This window comes from Pseudophryne corroboree, chromosome 11 (genome assembly GCF_028390025.1).
Source record: "Pseudophryne corroboree isolate aPseCor3 chromosome 11, aPseCor3.hap2, whole genome shotgun sequence".
Lineage (NCBI taxonomy): Eukaryota > Metazoa > Chordata > Amphibia > Anura > Myobatrachidae > Pseudophryne > Pseudophryne corroboree.
Genome location: NC_086454.1, coordinates 204,002,196 through 204,020,155, shown reverse-complemented (window position 1 = coordinate 204,020,155; position 17,960 = coordinate 204,002,196). Strand labels below are relative to the sequence as shown.

At 44.0% G+C, this 17,960-nt stretch overlaps 1 protein-coding gene across 1 annotated transcript in view; it reads right to left on the bottom strand.

Annotated features, from left to right (window-relative positions):
* LOC134969333 (C-signal-like) overlaps positions 1-17,960 on the bottom strand; it is a 398,632-nt gene that overhangs the window by 216,934 nt on the left and 163,738 nt on the right. Inside the window, exon 3 of the mRNA XM_063945239.1 lies at positions 8,090-8,277. Within this exon, the coding sequence (XP_063801309.1) occupies positions 8,090-8,277 (188 nt within the window). The remainder of the gene's footprint in view (positions 1-8,089; positions 8,278-17,960) is intronic.

Here is a 17,960-nt window from a genome sequence, read left to right as displayed (position 1 = left end):
GCCCCCCCCCCAGCGCCCTGCACCCTCAGTGACCGGAGTGTGAAGTGTGTGTGAGGAGCAATGGCGCACAGCTGCAGTGCTGTGCGCTACCTTGGAGAAGACTGATGTCTTCTGCCGCCGATTTTCCGGACCTCTTCTTGCTTCTGGCTCTGTAAGGGGGACGGCGGCGCGGCTCCGGGACCGAACACCAAGGACTGGGCCTGCGGTCGATCCCTCTGGAGCTAATGGTGTCCAGTAGCCTAAGAAGCCCAATCCGGCTGCAAGCAGGCGAGTTCGCTTCTTCTCCCCTTAGTCCCTCGCTGCAGTGAGCCTGTTGCCAGCAGGTCTCACTGAAAATAAAAAACCTAAGTCTATCTTTCTTTCTAAGAGCTCAGGAGAGCCCCTAGTGTGCATCCAACCTCGGCCGGGCACAAAATCTAACTGAGGCTTGGAGGAGGGTCATGGTGGGAGGAGCCAGTGCACACCAGGTAGTCATAAATCTTTCTAGAGTGCCCAGCCTCCTTCGGAGTTCGCTATTCCCCATGGTCCTTACGGAGTTCCCAGCATCCACTAGGACTTCAGAGAAAGACTGCATTTGATAATGAGGTGCCTTTTTTGTATGCTGCGGGGAGACATAAGGTAAGACATTCGACTTATCAGCCGTAGCAGTAGAGACAAGGTCCGAGAGGCCGTCTCCAAACAACTCCTCCCCTTTGTAAGGCAAGGACTCCATATGCCGCTTTGAATCGGCGTCTCCTGTCCACTGTCGGGTCCACAAGAGCCGCCTAGCAGAAATAGACACAGCATTTATTCTGGAGCTTAATAAACAAATGTCTCTCTGAGCATCTCTCATATACAAGGCAGCATCTCTGATATGCTCTATGGTCATTTGAATGGCATCCCTATCTAAGGTGTCAATCTCCGTAGATAAGGAATCTGCCCATGCCACAACCGCACTACAAACCCAGGCCGACGCCATAGCCGGTCTAACAATAGTACCTGAATGAGTGTAAATGTGCTTCATGGTAATTTCCTGCCTGCGATCAGCAGGATCCTTGAGGGAAGCCATATCCTGAGAAGGCAGTGCCACCTTTTTGGACAAGCGTGTCAGCGCCTTGTCTACTTTAGGTGAAGATTCCCATCGTATCCTATCCGTTTGTGGAAAAGGATACGCCATAAGAATCCTTTTGGGAACTTGTGGTCTCCTATCCGGAGATTCCCAAGCCTTCTCGCACAATTCACTCAGTTCAAATGAGGACGGAAAGGTGACTTCAGGCTTTTTCCCTTTATACATGTGTACCCTCGTGTCAGGGACAGGGGGTTTCTCAGTAATATGCAAAACCTCTTTAATGGCAATAATCATGTACCGAATACCTTTTGCCACCCTTGGCTGTAATTTTGCATCTTCATAGTAGACACTAGAGTCAGTATCCGTGTCGGTATCTGTGTCATCGATCTGGGATATGGTGCGCTTCTGAGACCCCAAAGGGCCTGGCGCCACAGTGACAGGCATGGACTGGCTACCTGACTGATCCCTAGCTTCAGCCTTGTCTACCTTTTATGCAATAGATTGACATTTGCATTCAAGACATTCAGCATATCCACCCATTCTGGTGTCGGCGTTGCCGACGGCGACATGACATTCAAGCACTCCCCCTCCACATTAAGCGAGCCTTCCTCGTCAAACATGTCGACACACGTGTACCGACACACTTCACACACACAGGGAACCTCTTTTCTGAAGACAGTATCCCCTTCAAGGCCCTTTGGAGAGACAGAGAGAGAGTATGCCAGCACACACCCCAGCGTAATGACCCTGGAGACCAACACAAAATGTTTTTCCCCAGCCGCGCTGTATAATATGTTATTCGCCAATTATGTACCCCCCCCACCCTCTCTTTTAAACACCCCTTCACCGTGTGTAAGCAGGGGAGAGTCCGGGGAGCTTCCTCTCAGCGGTGCTGTGGAGAGAAAATGGCGCTGGTGAGTGCTGAGGGAGAAGCCCCGCCCCCCCTTCTGTCCCGCTCAAACTTACTAAAATATGGCGGGGGCTCTTTTATATACATGTACAGTGCCCACCTGTACATGTATATTGTCTTTTTCCATAATAGAGGCGTTATATTGCTGCCCAGGGCGCCGCCCCCCCCCGCGCGCCATGCACCCTTACAGTGACCGGAGTATGTGAGGTGTATGGGAGCAATGACGCACAGCTGCAGTGCTGTGCGTTACCTCAGTGAAGCTGAAGGCTTCTGCCGCCTGACGTCTTCTGAATTTCGGTTCTTCTGTCTCTGTGAGGAGAACGGCGGCGCGGCTCTGGGGGTGGACGCCCAGTAAGAACCTGTGTTCACCCCCTCTGGAGCTGATGGTGTCCAGTAGCCGAGGAAGCAGAGCCTATCTTAGACAAGAAGGTCTGCCCCCTCTCTCCTCAGTCCCTCGATGCAGGGAGCCTGTTGCCAGCAGTGCTCCCTGTAAAAAAGTAGAAAAAAATCCAAACAAAAATGCTTCTAGGCAGAGAACTCAGGAGAGCTCTCTGCAGTGCACCCATCCTGCTCTGGGCACAGTGTAAAACTGAGGTCTGGAGGAGGGGCATAGAGGGAGGAGCCAGTGCACACCCAGAGTCCAAAGCTTTCTTAAAGTGCCCTATCTCCTGCAGAGCCCATCTATTCCCCATGGTCCTTACGGAGTCCCAGCATCCTCAAGCACGTTAGAGAAAATATAGTATAGGAAAAATATAATATATAATCAACTCTTTAAGTAGACCTTATCAAATATGTATATATATGCCTCTAATATAGTCCACAATATTACAATCACAACCACAAAGTAGTACCGTACTGTCCATAACTTTACTATCATAGATACAGGGAAAATAACAATGTAAATATTTTTACATTACTTCTTTCACATAAATACAATTAATTTACAATTAATTTATACCATACAGTGTATCAGTACCATCATAGAAAAGCCACCATATCAATGGTTTCATTCAGGCCATGTGGAATAAGGGTGTTGTAAGTAAAGATCCAATATGACTCTCTTCTAGAGAGAACCAGATCTCTATCTCCACCCCTATCATCTAGTTTGACATGTTCTAATACGGCAAATTTAAAATACAGCGTTGTATCTGAGTTTGGTTTGTTCCTGATAGCGTCTGGGGAGACTATGATTTTTCACTTTGTTTTTAATATTTCGTAGATGTTCCTGTATCCTCAATTTTATACACCTTCTGGTCTTCCCTATGTATCGTAGATTACAACCACAGCTTATTTGATAAATCACGTACGTGGTGTTGCACGTAACGACACCATCTATATGCGGTCTAACTGAATTTTTAAAACTTTTATCTATAAACTTACAGCAAATGCACCTAATGCACGTTGTAAGACCTGATCTCATGGATAGAAAGCTATTCTGGGTTTTAATAACTTTTGGTTGTTTCAGTTTACTTGGAGCTATAATGTTCTTAAGGTTTTATGCTCTTCTGAACACTACATATGGTTTGTTGGGTAATTGAGGTCCCAAAATCGGATCCTTCAATAAAAGATGCCAGTTGGTCCTCAGGCATTTCACAATTTTTCAATTTTCCTGATTATATCTGGTTATAAAAGGTCTAGTCGGTCTTCTATCTACGTTTTTGTAATCTTGTTTGACTTGAAGTAGATTGGTCCTTTCAACTTCAGCTGCCCTCAATTGGTCCTCTTCCAGTTTTTTCAAAGCATAACCTTTCTCTAAACTTCTCTGTTAGTAGGGATGACTGATCCCTATATGCCTCCATGGTGCTACAAATCTTCCTTATTCGTAACAGTTGAGCGTAAGGGACGTTGTTTTCCATCTGGGATGATGACATCTCTCTGAGGGGATGTAGCTATTTGCATCAGTTTCTTTGAAATGAGTTCTTGTATGAATCTTGTATGAATCTTATCATCATCACAGATGGAAAAACAATGTCCCTTACGATCTGATTGGTCCTATGGTGTGATTAATATGAAGTCAGCTTGGGTATGACCCTTTATAAACATCTGGGGTTGTGTGATCTCTGTTTATGAGCTCTACACTATGTTATAAAGTTTAATTTTAACAGATCAATAGGATTATTGGAGGAAGTGAGGTAATCGCTGGTCCCCTATATAGTCTCAGTCTGAGAGTAGTGTCTCCGTTCCAGTTTGACATCCACGTGAACAACAGTGAGGAGGTGAGCACTCTGAGGAGTTGTGTATTTTTGCATTTTATTTTTCACATTCACCATTGAGAATACACTCTTGTATAGTCCACAATTGACCAAATAAATAAGTTAATGTAATGGAAGTTTTCACCTGGATGGAATGTATTCTCTTATAGTTGATGTAATTCTTAAAAATATATGATCAGTGATTTGTTCCCTGATAGTGACTGCTCCAAACCTGTTTTTATAGGTATTATTTATGCACTGTATTTAATACTGGAATATGCGTTGTAAATCCCTAATTGAGGTATGTATATACGTTCATATTCTAAAAAAGAGGTGAAAGCTAAAGGCCCTCCTATTAGTTGGTGACTTTGGGTGGAATATTTTGATCTCCATTATACCTATACTGGTCATCCCTTTTCTATCTTTGAATAATGTATAATTTTTGGGTAATGTTTGACCGAATTGTATGGCCTATATATTTATATAAAAAAATGTTTTCCTAAATTTATGTAAAAAAAAATTCTGGATTGAACATTGATCAAGTACCCTTCTGATCGAACATTCTCCTGATTAGATGACGATATTGAATAAAGTTATGTGATTTCATTTCTCTATCCAGATTTTACCTACATCTACCATATACCCATATAGGGTTTATTAAGGTATGCAAAAAATCTAAAGGATCATATGGTTTCTGGATTGGGGCTCAATTCCCATCATGAATTTTGTGATAAGAATATTGTCGTTCTTATTGATTTTCCATTACCAGCTCTTCTATTTTCTTCTTTTTTGTTCTATTTGGGAATATGACGATTTGTAATTAGAAGTGCCCATTTTAATGTATGTCTTTGTATATAAAGTACTTATTGTATGTATTTCTGGAATTGTAGACACACCCCCCTAATGAAGTCTCCCAGGAGACGAAACGCATCAGGTTTTTTTCTGTGATGTCCACTGTGACCCCAAAGGGGAAGAACAATCATTGTACCTTTGAAATTTTAAGAATATTTTAATAAATTATGTTGGACTTTTAATTGTGTATTTGTATTATCATATGAAGACTAAAGAGTGGGCTACTAACATTGTGACCCTGATTGGAGTGTCATACCGCTTTTGTTTCCATATTTTACCTTACGATTCGCACCAACAGGGGATCAAAGTGGTTTTAGGCTGCCTATTATAATATCTCTGAATTAGCGCAGAAAGGGTTATTGTATTGGTGATATATATATATATTTATAATTTAAAAAAAATTATATATAGATTTACATTTATTTTACATCACACATTTCTTAGCAATCATACACAGGGTTAGAGCTGATGACCTGTTACGGAGAGCTGACACCTTACTAATCAAGCTGTTTGCTCATTCGTGGGAAGTCTGCAGATTCTAGTTATTTGAAGCTACTTAGAATTTTCTATTCAAAACCATTGCAACTAGGCAGATCTATGTAGTGTGCAGCCACACACTACATAGAGCTGCTCAGTAACTCACAATGCTGATTATTTCTCTAACAATTATTTTACAAGTATCATACCCAGGATTAGAACCCAATGACCTATTACACTGGAAGCATGCACCTTACTGATGGAGCTATTTGATACTGTGTGGGAAACATGAGAATTCTCACTATATGAAGTTACGTGTAATTGTCAGAGAAGTACAGTAACTTCATATAGTTAGAATTCTCATGCTTCCTATACGTGAGAAAATAGATCAATTAGTAAGGTGCATGCTTCCAGTGTAATAGGTCATAGGTTCTAATCCTGGGTATGACACTTTTAAAATATGTATCAATAATAAAGAGGGTATGACTTGAAGGTGCAGGGGAGGGGAGTTGGCCACAGAAGAGATAGCTAGGGCTGTCAATTAACTTAATTGAATGGTGTCGCTAAATATGGTATGGGAGTAGAAATGCCTCTTAAAGAGCAGGAACCCAGCAGCAGCCAACTCCATTGCCTCCCACAGTTACACCTTTGTGTGGGCTGCACTGGGGACATGGAGAGGTACAGGAATCCCCTCTAATTAATAACCACCTATCTACGCTATTACCATTTCCACAGCCTACAGTATTAGGGCAGATTAAAAGTTATAAACTTTGCTCAGTGAATAGAAGAGGAACTTGCACTAAGAGTTGTTAGCAAACCAAAAAAGTTAGCAATTGGGCAAAACCTTGTTGCACTGCAGGTGGTGCAGATGTAACGTGCAAAGAGATTTAGATTTGGGTGGGTTATATTGTTTCTTTGCATGGTAAATACTCACTGATTTATTTTTACACCGCAATTTAGATTTCAGTTTGAGCACATCCCACCCAAATCTAATGCTCTCTGCATGTTACATCTGCCCCACCTGCAGTACAACATTGTTTTGCCCAATTGCTAACTTTTTTGGTTTGCTAACCATAACCCCCATAGACCGTCCATGATAATAGTCTGCAAAATTACTGGCCAACTGCCATGTGTTACGCAGATAATATAGCTGAGACCCAGGATTGATTCTTCTTCAAGTGTGTATTGTTTGAAGTCCCAGGAGGATAATAACTTGCTGAGGAAAAAGACTAATTTCACAAGTGCCTCCTGTTAGGCAGATCTCCCACTCCTAACTGAGCCTCAGGTACCTTAAGGCGGGTGTGGTTTAGAAGATCTACAATGTTTAGGTCGACAGTCATTAGGTTGATACTGACAAAATGTCGTAATGTAGGCACTGACAAGAGGTTGACACAGGAAAATGTCGACATGTACAAAATGTTAACATGTGAAAAGGTTGACACGGGAAATGGTCGACACAAAAAGGTCAACACAACTTTTCTTTGTTTCGTTTTTACCGTCCGAGCACAGGGAACCTCATAAATTGATCATTTATGAAGACTTATGGACTTTAATAAATTGTTATATTTTATACTCTGCACTAAATATTGTATAGTGTACTTTTTATTCTTTTTCATATTAATGACTGCAATAGATATTTGCCCTCATTACATACAGTATGAACACTTTGAAGAAGCAAAGAAACACCTAAGGAATTTAGATGAATCAGGTGACTTTTAGGACTTTACATGTCTATTTTCTGCATGTTGGTACTTTGTAGGAGAACAGACACATTTTAGGAGATACAGAGATATACTTACCTGATTGAAGATACAAGGTACTTTTTTAAGACTTCTACAAGTTACGGAGTTCTTGGTTCTATACAACACTGGTAGCGCCCAATGTGTTTTCAATATATATTTTATGATTATTTTAATAAGCGGTGGCTTCCACCAGAATAAGGGCGCCATTGCATTTTTCAGGTTAAAGAGGAGTACATCACACAAAACTTTCACCTTTTAGCGGGGTATTATACGTACAAGAAGCAACCATCAGCTACAAACAATTGCAAGGCTCTCATTGCTAAATAGACTGCACGGACTTACTACATCATATAGCTGGCAATTCTCTGCTAATGCTGAAAAATATCTGGATGGTAAATTCATTTTATTTCAACAAACACTATATTACGCTGTTTCAATATCAATCGTAGCTTTTTGATTTGTCATTTTTATATAATTTGAAGTGCTGTGACAACCCTTGTGGTAAAGTGTTCAGTGTCACATCATTTTTAATGGATATTTTACTATTGCCATAATTGAGAGAAGCAACCTACAATGTTTTAGGGAGTAGGTCTGAAGCACCAAACTGTGTGAAAGTAAATATGGGATCATATAGCCTATTTTCGTACTATTTTTAAAAAGATTAACCCCTACATATATTACATAAAATAATAAAAAGAATGATATGCTGTGATATACATATAGCTTTATCAGGGGAATACATTGCAGAGCGCTAGGCAGCACTGACGTAATTTGCGACACCTTACCCCTTTTTTCCCCCTACCCCCCCCTAAACCTCCCACTCTGAGTCACCATTAAAATAATAGGCAATTATGATTTAGATTAGTACCTGGCTTACTTGCAGCGGCCCAACCACATTTGTTTTGAAAACATTGATCATGTCATCACAATCCACGTTTTGTAGGTCTACACGTGACATAATTCCAGCATTGTTAATTAGCAGATTTAGCCCGGAGCCATTCAGGTGTTTTTCAACTTGGGTTACGGTTCCTTTTACACTGTCAGCATTAGTGGCATCTGTAAATAAATACATTAAAACGTTTGCAAGATCGAGTTAAACAATATATTAAAATAACTACAACTGGATTCTAACTTTCATCATTTCTGCATGTTTAGAATCAGGTTAAAGTATAAGCTAGACATAGTTTTATACTATCCCTATTTGCAGGCACTGAACAAACATAGGGTGTTGCCTTCTCTTTTCTGTTCTGTCTTTTTTGGACCTCAAAATAAGAATTTACTTACCGATAATTCTATTTCTCATAGTCCGTAGTGGATGCTGGGGACTCCGAAAGGACCATGGGGAATAGCGGCTCCGCAGGAGACTGGGCACAAAAGTAAAAGCTTTAGGACTACCTGGTGTGCACTGGCTCCTCCCCCTATGACCCTCCTCCAAGCCTCAGTTAGGATACTGTGCCCGGACGAGCGTACACAATAAGGAAGGATTTGGAATCCCGGGTAAGACTCATACCAGCCACACCAATCACACCGTACAACTTGTGATTTGAACCCAGTTAACAGCATGATAACAGAGGAGCCTCTGAAAAGATGGCTCACAACAATAATAACCCGATTTTTGTAACAATAACTATGTACAAGTATTGCAGACAATCCGCACTTGGGATGGGCGCCCAGCATCCACTACGGACTATGAGAAATAGAATTATCGGTAAGTAAATTCTTATTTTCTCTAACGTCCTAGTGGATGCTGGGGACTCCGAAAGGACCATGGGGATTATACCAAAGCTCCCAAACGGGCGGGAGAGTGCGGATGACTCTGCAGCACCGAATGAGAGAACTCCAGGTCCTCCTCAGCCAGGGTATCAAATTTGTAGAATTTTGCAAACGTATTTGCCCCTGACCAAGTAGCTGCTCGGCAAAGTTGTAAAGCCGAGACCCCTCGGGCAGCCGCCCAAGATGAACCCACTTTCCGTGTGGAATGGGCTTTTACAGATTTTGGCTGTGGCAGGCCTGCCACAGAATGTGCAAGCTGAATTGTACTACAAATCCAACGAGCAATCGTCTGCTTAGAAGCAGGAGCACCCAGCTTGTTGGGTGCATACAGGATAAACAGCGAGTCAGATTTTCTGACTCCAGCCGTCCTGGAAACATATATTTTCAGGGCCCTGACTACGTCCAGCAACTTGGAATCCTCCAAGTCCCTAGTAGCCGCAGGCACCACAATAGGCTGGTTTAAGTGAAATGCTGAAACCACCTTCGGGAGAAATTGAGGACGAGTCCTCAATTCTGCCCTGTCCGTATGAAAAATTAGGTAAGGGCTTTTATAGGATAAAGCCGCCAATTCTGATACACGCCTGGCTGAAGCCAGGGCTAACAGCATTACCACTTTCCATGTGAGATATTTTAAGTCCACAGTGGTGAGTGGTTCAAACCAATGTGATTTTAGGAATCCCAAAACTACATTGAGATCCCAAGGTGCCACTGGAGGCACAAAAGGAGGCTGTATATGCAGTACCCCCTTGACAAACGTCTGAACTTCAGGAACTGAAGCTAGTTCTTTTTGGAAGAATATTGACAGGGCCGAAATTTGAACCTTAATGGACCCTAATTTGAGGCCCATAGACAGTCCTGTTTGCAGGAAATGCAGGAATCGACCCAGTTGAAATTCCTCTGTAGGGGCCTTCCTGGCCTCACACCACGCAACATATTTACGCAAAATACGGTGATAATGTTGCACAGTTACATCCTTCCTGGCTTTGATCAGGGTAGGGATGACTTCATCTGGAATGCCTTTTTCCTTCAGAATCCGGCGTTCAACCGCCATGCCGTCAAACGCAGCCGCGGTAAGTCTTGGAACAGACATGGTCCCTGCTGGAGCAGGTCCTTTCTTAGAGGTAGAGGCCACGGGTCTTCCGTGAGCATCTCTTGAATTTCCGGGTACCAAGTCCTTCTTGGCCAATCCGGAGCCACGAGTATAGTCTTTACACCTCTCCTTCTTATGATTCTCAGTACCTTGGGTATGAGAGGCAGAGGAGGGAACACATATACTGACTGGTACACCCACGGTGTTACCAGAGCGTCCACAGCTATTGCCTGAGGGTCCCTTGACCTGGCGCAATATCTGTCCAGTTTTTTGTTGAGGCGGGACGCCATCATGTCCACCTTTGGTTTTTCCCAACGGTTCACAATCATGTGGAAGACTTCTGGGTGAAGTCCCCACTCCCCCGGGTGAAGATCGTGTCTGCTGAGGAAGTCTGCTTCCCAGTTGTCCACTCCCGGAATGAACACTGCTGACAGTGCTATCACATGATTTTCCGCCCAGCGAAGAATCCTTGCAACTTCCGTCATTGCCCTCCTGCTTCTTGTGCCGCCCTGTCTGTTTACGTGGGCGACTGCCGTGATGTTGTCCGACTGGATCAACACCGGCTGACCCTGAAGCAGAGGCCTTGCCTGACTTAGGGCATTGTAAATGGCCCTTAGTTCCAGGATATTTATGTGAAGTGACGTTTCCATGCTTGACCACAAGCCCTGGAAATTTTTTCCCTGTGTGACTGCTCCCCAGCCTCTCAGGCTGGCATCCGTGGTCACCAGGACCCAATCCTGAATGCCGAATCTGCGGCCCTCTAGGAGATGAGCACTCTGTAACCACCACAGGAGAGACACCCTTGTCCTTGGAGACAGGGTTATCCGCTGATGCATTTGAAGATGCGATCCGGACCATTTGTCCAGCAGATCCCACTGAAAAGTTCTTGCGTGGAATCTGCCAAATGGAATCGCTTCGTAAGAAGCCACCATCTTTCCCAGGACCCTTGTGCATTGATGCACTGACACTTGGCCTGGTCTTAGGAGGTTCCTGACTAGGTCGGATAACTCCCTGGCTTTCTCCTCCGGGAGAAACACCTTTTTCTGTACTGTGTCCAGAATCATCCCTAGGAACAGCAGACGTGTCGTCGGAATCAGCTGCGATTTTGGAATATTTAGAATCCATCCGTGCTGTCGTAGTACTACTTGAGATAGTGCTACTCCGACCTCTAACTGTTCTCTGGACCTTGCCCTTATCAGGAGATCGTCCAAGTAAGGGATAATTAAGACGCCTTTTCTTCGAAGAAGAATCATCATTTCGGCCATTACCTTGGTAAAGACCCGGGGTGCCGTGGACAATCCAAACGGCAGCGTCTGAAACTGATAGTGACAGTTCTGTACCACAAACCTGAGGTACCCTTGGTGAGAAGGGCAAATTGGGACATGGAGGTAAGCATCCTTGATGTCCAGAGACACCATATAGTCCCCTTCTTCCAGGTTCGCTATCACTGCTCTGAGTGACTCCATCTTGAACTTGAACCTTTTTATGTAAGTGTTCAAGGATTTCAGATTTAAAATGGGTCTCACCGAGCCGTCCGGCTTCGGTACCACAAACAGCGTGGAATAATACCCCTTTCCCTGTTGTAGGAGGGGTACCTTGATTATCACCTGCTGGGAATACAGCTTGTGAATGGCTTCCAATACCGCCTCCCTGTCGGGGGGAGACGTTGGTAAAGCAGGCTTCAGGAACCGGCGAGGGGGAGACGTCTCAAATTCCAATTTGTACCCCTGAGATACTACCTGCAGGATCCAGGGGTCCACTTGCGAGTGAGCCCACTGCGCGCTGAAATTCTTGAGACGGGCCCCCACCGTGCCTGAGTCCGCTTGTAAGGCCCCAGCGTCATGCTGAGGACTTGGCAGAAGCGGGGGAGGGCTTCTGTTCGTGGGAAGAGGCTGTCTGCTGCAGTCTTTTTCCCCTTCCTCTGCCCCGGGGCAGATATGAGTGGCCTTTTGCCCGCTTGCCCTTATGGGGACGAAAGGACTGAGCCTGAAAAGACGGTATCTTTTTCTGCTGAGAGGTGACCTGGGGTAAAAAGGTGGATTTCCCAGCCGTTGCCGTGGCCACCAGGTCCGATAGACCGACCCCAAATAACTCCTCCCCTTTATACGGCAATACTTCCATATGCCGTTTGGAATCCGCATCACCTGACCACTGTCGCGTCCATAACCCTCTTCTGGCAGAAATGGACATCGCACTTACTCTTGATGCCAGAGTGCAAATATCCCTCTGTGCATCTCGCATATATAGAAATGCATCCTTTAAATGCTCTATAGTCAATAATATATTGTCCCTGTCCAGGGTATCAATATTTTCAGTCAGGGAATCCGACCAAGCCACCCCAGCACTGCACATCCAGGCTGAAGCGATTGCTGGTCGCAGTATAATACCAGTATGTGTGTATATACTTTTTAGGATATTTTCCAGCTTCCTATCAGCTGGTTCCTTGAGAGCGGCCGTATCAGGAGACGGTAACGCCACTTGTTTTGATAAGCGTGTGAGCGCCTTATCTACCCTAGGGGGTGTTTCCCAACGTGCCCTAACCTCTGGCGGGAAAGGGTATAATGCCAATAATTTTTTAGAAATTAGCAGTTTTTTATCGGGGGAAACCCACGCTTCATCACACACCTCATTTAATTCATCTGATTCAGGAAAAACTACAGGTAGTTTTTTCACACCCCACATAATACCCTTTTTTGTGGTACTTGTAGTATCAGAAATGTTCAAAACCTCCTTCATTGCCGTGATCATGTAACGTGTGGCCCTACTGGAAAATACGTTTGTTTCCTCACCGTCGACACTGGAGTCAGTGTCCGTGTCAGTGTCTGTATCGACCTGAGGTAACGGGCGTTTTATAGCCCCTGACGGTGTTTGAGACGCCTGTACAGGTATTAACTGATTTGCCGGCTGTCTCATGTCTTCAACAGTCTTTTGTAAAGTGCTGACACTATCACGTAATTCTTTCCATAAGACCATCCAGTCAGGTGTCGACTCCCTAGGGGGTGACATCACTAACACAGGCAATTGCTCCGCCTCCACACCATTTTCCTCCTCATACATGTCGACACAACGTACCGACACACAGCACACACACAGGGAATGCTCTGATAGAGGACAGGACCCCACTAGCCCTTTGGGGAGACAGAGGGAGAGTTTGCCAGCACACACCAGAGCGCTATATATATATAGGGATAACCTTATATAAGTGTTTTTCCCTGATATAGCTGCTGTATATATTTATCTGCCAAATTAGTGCCCCCCCTCTCTTGTTTTACCCTGTTTCTGTAGTGCAGGACTGCAGGGGAGAGTCAGGGAGCCTTCCTCCAACGGAGCTGTGAGGAAAAAATGGCGCCAGTGTGCTGAGGAGATAGGCTCCGCCCCCTTCTCGGCGGCCTTTCTCCCGCTTTTTTATGGAAAAATTGGCAGGGGTTAAATGCATCCATATAGCCCAGGAGCTATATGTGATGTATTTTTTGCCAAAAAAGGTATTTTTATTGCGTCTCAGGGCGCCCCCCCCAGCGCCCTGCACCCTCAGTGACCGGAGTGTGAAGTGTGCTGAGAGCAATGGCGCACAGCTGCGGTGCTGTGCGCTACCTTATTGAAGACAGGACGTCTTCTGCCGCCGATTTTCCGGACCTCTTCTGTCTTCTGGCTCTGTAAGGGGGCCGGCGGCGCGGCTCTGGGACCCATCCATGGCTGGGCCTGTGATCGTCCCTCTGGAGCTAATGTCCAGTAGCCTAAGAAGCCCAATCCACTCTGCACGCAGGTGAGTTCGCTTCTTCTCCCCTTAGTCCCTCGGTGCAGTGAGCCTGTTGCCAGCAGGTCTCACTGAAAATAAAAAACCTACTTTAAACTTTTACTCTAAGCAGCTCAGGAGAGCCCCTTAGTATGCACCCTTCTCGTTCGGGCACAAAAATCTAACTGAGGCTTGGAGGAGGGTCATAGGGGGAGGAGCCAGTGCACACCAGGTAGTCCTAAAGCTTTTACTTTTGTGCCCAGTCTCCTGCGGAGCCGCTATTCCCCATGGTCCTTTCGGAGTCCCCAGCATCCACTAGGACGTTAGAGAAAATATGGTTAGACTACCATGATATATATAACCATAACGGTCCATACCTAAACCTCTTGTTGTCAGGTCACACTTGCCAACCTACCCGAAAGGTCCATGAGAATCTTTAATTGGGGCCCTCTCCTGGCCTCCTGAAAGAGTTGGCCAATCTTCAGGTGCTGCCAGCTTGCAACCAGAATGTTGGATGACTCTATTTGCATTGGATATGTCATCATAACTCTGACTCCTACTGTACAATACTACAATATGCGGTTTTAAACAGCAGGATTCAGAGCCATGATAACATGTCAGGCGGGGGCTGGGCATGGCTGACATTCTTGTAATTGTGGTCACACGCCTGCTGTTTAGAACCAGGATTTACTGCATTTTATAGTAGGGGTTTGGGTCACATTTATGAAAATGCCAGCCATGCCCTCCACGACTTGGTAAAATTGGCATGTATGATTAAGTACTCATCCTCAAGCTTTTGTATTGTCGTACATTGCCACACACTAATAATACTGATAAGACAGTATTAAAAAGGGTTAAATCAGTAGTTCTAAAGGCAAACTAAACTCTGTCCAAAACAATCATAACACCTTTAAGTTAGGAAATTCCTGTATCTATATTATATAATATTATAAATATGTCTCTTACAATAAACCAAATACATAAGAGAAGAGGAGGATTTACCACAAGGCAACCAAGGTGGCTGCTTAGGGCCCTGTGGCTCCTATGAGGGCTCGCTGAAATGGCTGTATGGAGGACATTTCCAGTGGACCAAGACCTCCACTGACTGATGATATATCAATATGCCATTATCAGTGCTGTAACTAGACATTTTAGCGCTGTGTGCAAGAAACGACATCGGTGCCCCCCCTTATTTAAAATAGGGCCAGCCATGCCAAAAATATAGGGGCGTAGCTTCACGTGGAAGGAGTGTGGCCACAAAACAATACAAATTCATATTATGGTGCACAGTAGTCTCCAGTATTCAACTTATGATGCACAGTAGCGCCACTACACCAGGTAGAGTCCCCTTTTACACATTACGGCAGGCAAAGTCCCCTTTTACACATTACGGCAGGCAAAGTCTCCTATTACACATTGCGGCACGTAGAGTCCCCTTTTTACACATTACGGGAGGTAGAGTCCCCCAGAGCATCTCAGCATTCACAGCGGCAGCGGCCAGCCAATGTGAAAGAAGAGGGACAGTTGAAGTGGCGCCACCACCAATTACAGTGTGCTGCTGCGGCTCCCGAGTCCCCCACCATCCTCTCCTGCTCCTGTCCTCGCTCCCGCTCAGTTTGACTCATTACAATGCCGCTGACTTTAGGCCCCTTGGAACGGGGATGCAGGCAGTTGCGCCCTCAGGGTGACTGCGCTGTGTGCCAGGCAACGCTGGCACCCACGTAGTAACAGCACTAGCCATTATACTCTATTTTAAGTACTACTGTGTATTGACGATGGGGGCCTGCCTGCTACAATCATTGAGGCACTGATATATAATCAATACAGTCACACTGACTGAAGAGGGTAATAATGGGTATTATAAAATGCTGATATAAATGCAGTCAGTGAGTGGACATGGTGCACTCAGTGAAGGGGGAAGTAATATACTGTAATAGAGCTATAAAAAACAACAAATACAAATAATTTATGAGGCATATAATCAGGAAGGAAAATATATTGCTGTGGATTGTTGGGCTGGGGGGGGGGGGGATCTGTATCTTGCTTAGGGCCCCATGAGGTCTAAATCCACCTCTGCATACGAGATAAAAGCAAATTGTCTTAGAGTACATTATTTTCTTCCATAGTCTCACTATACTATTACACTTATATAATATAATTACAGTTTGTACTGTTACTATTTAGTATAATATATTGAACAGTAAACAAATATGTAAAATAAAATTACATGTAAACTGACCTAGTCCACTGACCTATTGTTATGGTGCTTGTGGCTGCCAAGAAAGAACCATGAGTCTGGGGAGGCTAACAAAGAAACCCAACGTTTAGCCAAGCTGTTTAATCCTGAAAGGGGTGTAAGAGTCTAGGAGAAATGTATGGATGGTAGAAGGTAGGATTGTATGAGGTAACACTGAAGTTGATGAACAGGCATAAACATAACACTCTTAAGCAATAAAAACCAAACTCAAATAGAACTTCTCACACAAAGCTATGCAGGACATGACTTAAAGACTACATAGTGTTAAGTTAAATACCTTAAATACCTAGGTAACACAGGCAACACCTTTACTCCCCCTGGGGGTTGTCTCTCAGGTGCAGCTATACTTCTTCATTAGGAGCAGGAGTCTCATAACATTGGGGGCTATTGAGGTCATATCGTTAATCAATGCAATCGCAATATCCCCGGCAGTGGCGGCACTGCATACGCGCAGGTCCCGTCCTGTGCGTGCTCGAGCAGTTAATGGCAACCGGGCATTTTAGGATCATTGTTTCAGCCTGTAGCCACTTACTTGGATGCGGTCTTGCAACCCTTAGTACAATCAGAACCCACTTTTCTGCTTGACACCATCACTTTGCTGCAAAAATTGTCTAATTTGAGTATTCCCGAGAATTATTGGCTTGTTAGCATTGATGTAGTCAACTTCTATACATCCATTCCTCATCAATTTGGTTTAACATTACTGAAGAATTTTCTGATTGCTTTTTTGCAGATTTAATTAATTTTTTCCTTACACTCTTTGAATTGATTTTGTCTAAAAATGACTTTCTATATAACGATCAATTTTTCTTACAGGTGATGGGCTGCGCGATGGGCTCTTGCGCAGCTCCAGTGTACGCTAATATCGTAATGTTCCCCATTGAACACGATTTATTTTTTAAAGATCCTGTGGTCACTTCCAACTTGGTCTTATTTACACGCTATATAGACGACCTTTTGATGATCTGGCGGGGTGACATTACTGATTTGATCAATGTGATTGAATCTCACAATGGCGGTTCATGTCCCATTAAATTCTCGTACTCTTATAGTCAAGAGCAAGTTGCTTTTCTTGATGTCTTAATCATTCTTAAAGATAATAAAATGAATACCACGGCCTATAATAAACCCACGGACCGTAATAAATTTTTGCAAGCGCATAGTTGTCACCCCAAAACTCTAACTAGGGGTTTGCCATACTCACAAATGATCCGCATACATCGGATCAATAATCAGATTGAAGCATCCATTTCTTAGATTGATGCTCTAATTGAGAAATTTGGCGTTAGAGGATATTCTCGCAGTGAACTATTGTCCACCAAGGACAAAGTACTTAGGATGGATCGGGATTTTCTGCTGAATCCGCAACATACTAGTAATAATAATAACAGACTAAAACTACCTTGGGTTAGTAAATTTAATGCAGCATCCCCAACCATAAATCATATATCTAAGAAATTATGGCCGATCATCGAATTTGATAAATCATTACCTTAACAAAATCATAGTCTTATGCTTTGTTATGCCAGAGGCCGTAATCTGAGGGATTTTTTAGTTAAAACTGACATTGCGCCCTTAATGAAGTCATCTCTTGCTCCCCAAAAAACTGGATGTATTTGTTGTACGTGTGTGACCTGCCAGTTCCTTATCCCCTTACTGGTAAAAAAAAAATGAAGATCCACCATTTACTTACATGTAACTCCACACATGTGATATACCAATTGGTATGTCCATGTGGATTAAGTTATGTGGGGAAGACGGAGCGGAAATTCAAAGAACGTATGGCGGCTCCGCTATACGTCATGCCCTAGAATCAGGGAAAAATGACCAGCCTGTGGCACGTCACTTTTTTGAGTATAAATATCCCCTTAACAGCCTCCGTTACC